This window comes from Monopterus albus, unplaced genomic scaffold (genome assembly GCF_001952655.1).
Source record: "Monopterus albus unplaced genomic scaffold, M_albus_1.0 scaffold105.1, whole genome shotgun sequence".
NCBI classification, from domain to species: Eukaryota; Metazoa; Chordata; class Actinopteri; order Synbranchiformes; family Synbranchidae; genus Monopterus; species Monopterus albus.
Genome location: NW_018127985.1, coordinates 1074409 through 1077635, shown reverse-complemented (window position 1 = coordinate 1077635; position 3227 = coordinate 1074409). Strand labels below are relative to the sequence as shown.

The 3227-nt window shown below is 38.9% G+C and overlaps 1 protein-coding gene across 1 annotated transcript in view; it reads left to right on the top strand.

Moving 5' to 3' along the window:
• The first annotated feature begins 391 nt into the window (after window positions 1-391).
• Window positions 392-3227, top strand: part of LOC109965860 (acyl-CoA synthetase family member 2, mitochondrial-like) — an 8070-nt gene continuing 5234 nt past the window's right edge. The window contains exons 1-5 of the mRNA XM_020610221.1: window positions 392-590; window positions 1435-1630; window positions 2175-2303; window positions 2582-2635; window positions 2833-2970. Coding sequence (XP_020465877.1) covers window positions 469-590; window positions 1435-1630; window positions 2175-2303; window positions 2582-2635; window positions 2833-2970 — 639 coding nt within the window. The 5' untranslated portion in view covers window positions 392-468. The remainder of the gene's footprint in view (window positions 591-1434; window positions 1631-2174; window positions 2304-2581; window positions 2636-2832; window positions 2971-3227) is intronic.

The following is a 3227-nucleotide window of genomic DNA, read 5'->3' as shown; positions in this document are numbered from 1 at the left end:
AGAGTCCAAGCTGTAGATACCTAATGAAGACTTAGGTTTGAATTGTTGTTGGCATGGTAGCTTGGCCTGAATAAAAATAGTTTTGTGGAGCATTAAATCAGTGTGAAAGCTCTAATCTTTTCACTCTAGAAGTGACATTTGTGCACATATAATAAAATGAACAAAACTTCTATGTCACAATAACTACAGTTTGTAGTATGTATTTCTAAAATTAGGTGAGAGAGCAATTTTAAAAATGTTTTTATCATTGACAATAGCATTATCTTGAAATTTGATGAAAGGCTCTTGTTCCTCTCTTGGAAGTTAAATATTACACATGTAATGATGACATCCAGGCAAAGTATAAATAGGCAAATAAAAACCACCTCGTGTATTTGCTCTGTGCTTGTTAAGGCTCAGTATCTTCTAACCAGATATATTCAAGACTGATTTTAGTTAAAGTCGAGACAGACAGACTGTGTGATATCTATGGCGGCACTGATTTGTTCCCCACTGCTAAGGTCCTGTGCTCGCAGTCTCAGATCTGTGGATGGATCCAAACACAGGCAGACCTGGAGATCATGCAACACAAACTTGTTCCAGTGGTGCCGGTAAGTCTGTGCTCCTCAAATTCAGTGGTCAATAATGGTGATTTGTGTCCCACTGAAGTCTGTAATTCCTTACAATAAATATAAATAAATCAAGTAACAATGATCTTTGCGAGACATTAAATGATTTGAAAATTTATCAGTATCATCTTGTACAAAGATCTGACATTGCCTAACCTGGAAGTGCCTACATCTACACAACATTTGTTGATTGATCACAGTTTATTTTAACACTTGTATTACAGCCACAGAGTCAGTGTCTCACTGGGTTCCTCTTCTTTTTGACCAGAGATAGTCAAATTAAACAACGATTCTCTAAGACCTTAGCCACCTACAGAATGACTGTGAATGCTTGTTGTTCTCATGTGCTGTTTACTGGGTTACTGACATTTACTGCACCATATTTGTTCTGTTTGTCTCTAACAATGATTAAGCATTTTCTGAAAATAAATTCTCCTCGTCACATGTGTAACGTTAATGGCTTCCAAAACCAAGACCTTTGCAGTGGTTTTCCATAGAGACCATGTACAGTATGTGTGGGACAGTTAATAATCCCTGGTCATAACCCTTGCTTTAAAAAGTTGCTTGCTTTGATTTTTCTTGGCGTTAAGACTGATACTACGCCTGATTTTATTGGCATGGTACTAGTTTTTCTCTGTTTTTTTAGGCCTATACAAGGATCGAACAGCCTCAATATTCAGGAGCGTAGAGGAATATTATATTATGAATGGTCATTTTCTTCATTATCTTTAAATCTGCAGCTTGTTAAAATGCTCTGATCATGGTGTATGTGCTACATTTGACCTTGTTCTTTTTTTTTCTTTCTGAACTTTGTTCTCATTGCCAGGTCACTTCATGTGGACAGTGCTCCTCTAAAACCCTCTCTGACCACCAGCTACGTCCATGGCACCTCCTCCTTCTCTCTGCTCCCCATGACTGTGGGTCAGAGCCTGGAAACCACAGTCAAGCTCTGGCCTGACCGTGAAGCTGTGGTCTGCCCAGAGGAGGGAGTTCGGAAAACCTTTGCACAGTTTCAGGAAGATGTACGTCTCAGACTTTACTTTGCTCTTCAGTTGATTTGTTTTTTGGATTGACTGCCCCTCCAGCCCAGCAGAAACTAAATAATTACAGGAATAACTGAAATGCAATACAGTGTATAGCAAACCTGTCCGGTTATTTACCCGTACAATAATTAGTGAGCTCAGCTTGTCAGAACACAGCTACGTATGTTAAAAGGGTTTGTACACTTTCTTTCAGTGTTAATTTTGTAGGTTAATGACCTTTTGATACAGCAAGAAATGTGGTAGTCCTGTGACACAAAGTGAATCTTGTTAAAGCTATTAGTGTGGCATTTCCTATCAAACGTAGTTTGATGATATGACTTTTGGCTGTTTTGTTCCAGTTTTCAGATGAAATAAGTAGGAAGAATTCTCTCTAGCACTAATTTGGGCATTGGAAAAGGAAATTAAACAGAGTCTCAGCCACATCTGCCAGGCACATTATGGGCTGTAGAATATCATTAATAATTTACACTCTGCACTTGGTGGAGAACTGTCTAATATTTTTGTGATCTTTATTCTGGTGCAGGTAGACAAGGTGGCTGCAGGTCTTCTTGCTCTGGGCCTGAAGCAAGGCGACCGACTGGGAGTATGGGCACACAACATATATGAATGGATACTTTTCCAGTTTGCTACAGCCAAGGCTGGAATTATACTGGTCAGCTTGGAAGCTGTGTACACATTAAAATGGCATTTACAGCATTGTAGCCTATTCAGTTCAGTCCATTCTTTCAGCTAGATTGCTGGATAAATAATGCCCCTGTCCTATGTTAACATCCTGCTGTAAACATTCTGCTGTAAAGTGTGTAGGACCTTGAACCCTCCCAGAGGTGTAGAGATGTTTTTCTGTAGCAGAACCATTACATATTAAACAGGGCATTATAATCTGTCAATAATTTAGGAAGACATGACTTTAACCTCTTGATATGCTTGCAGGTGTCACTGAACACTGCCTGTGAGGTGAAGGAAATGGAGTTTATGTTAAAGAAGGTATATTTTGTGGCCAGTGCATAAGCCTAGTTATCTAATCACATAGCATACTTATTATACTACTAAACCAAAGTAAAATACAAAGCATGTAAATCAAGACATCTGACAGTTCACATTTACCATGTTGATATGAAAATAATTCTTACACACAGGCATAAGAGAATATAATTTCATTAGAAGTTATTTGTTGTGTCCAGGTCCAGTGTAAAGCAGTGGTCTGCCCTGCTGCCTTTAAGACCCAGAGGTTCTGTGAGATGCTGAGGGAGATCTGCCCAGAGATCGACACAACACGAGTGGGCACAATCAAAAGCTCCAGGTACGACAGGTTTCTGAAAATCTGAGAAAAAAAAAAAGTTAAAACATAACACATGGCTTTCTTCTATCATGATTATGGAGTAAGAGACAAAAAAACTTCACAGAGGTCAGACCATAACTAGAGAAATGCATTTCCTGTCGAAAATGTGTGTGAATGCTGATGAGCTGAAGGATCACCCTGAAAATGCCTGAGATCAATTGCTGAAGAAATGAGAAGAAATGGCTGAAGTTTTTTGTTGAACAATCTGAAGGATGAGATGCAATAAATACAAGCAGG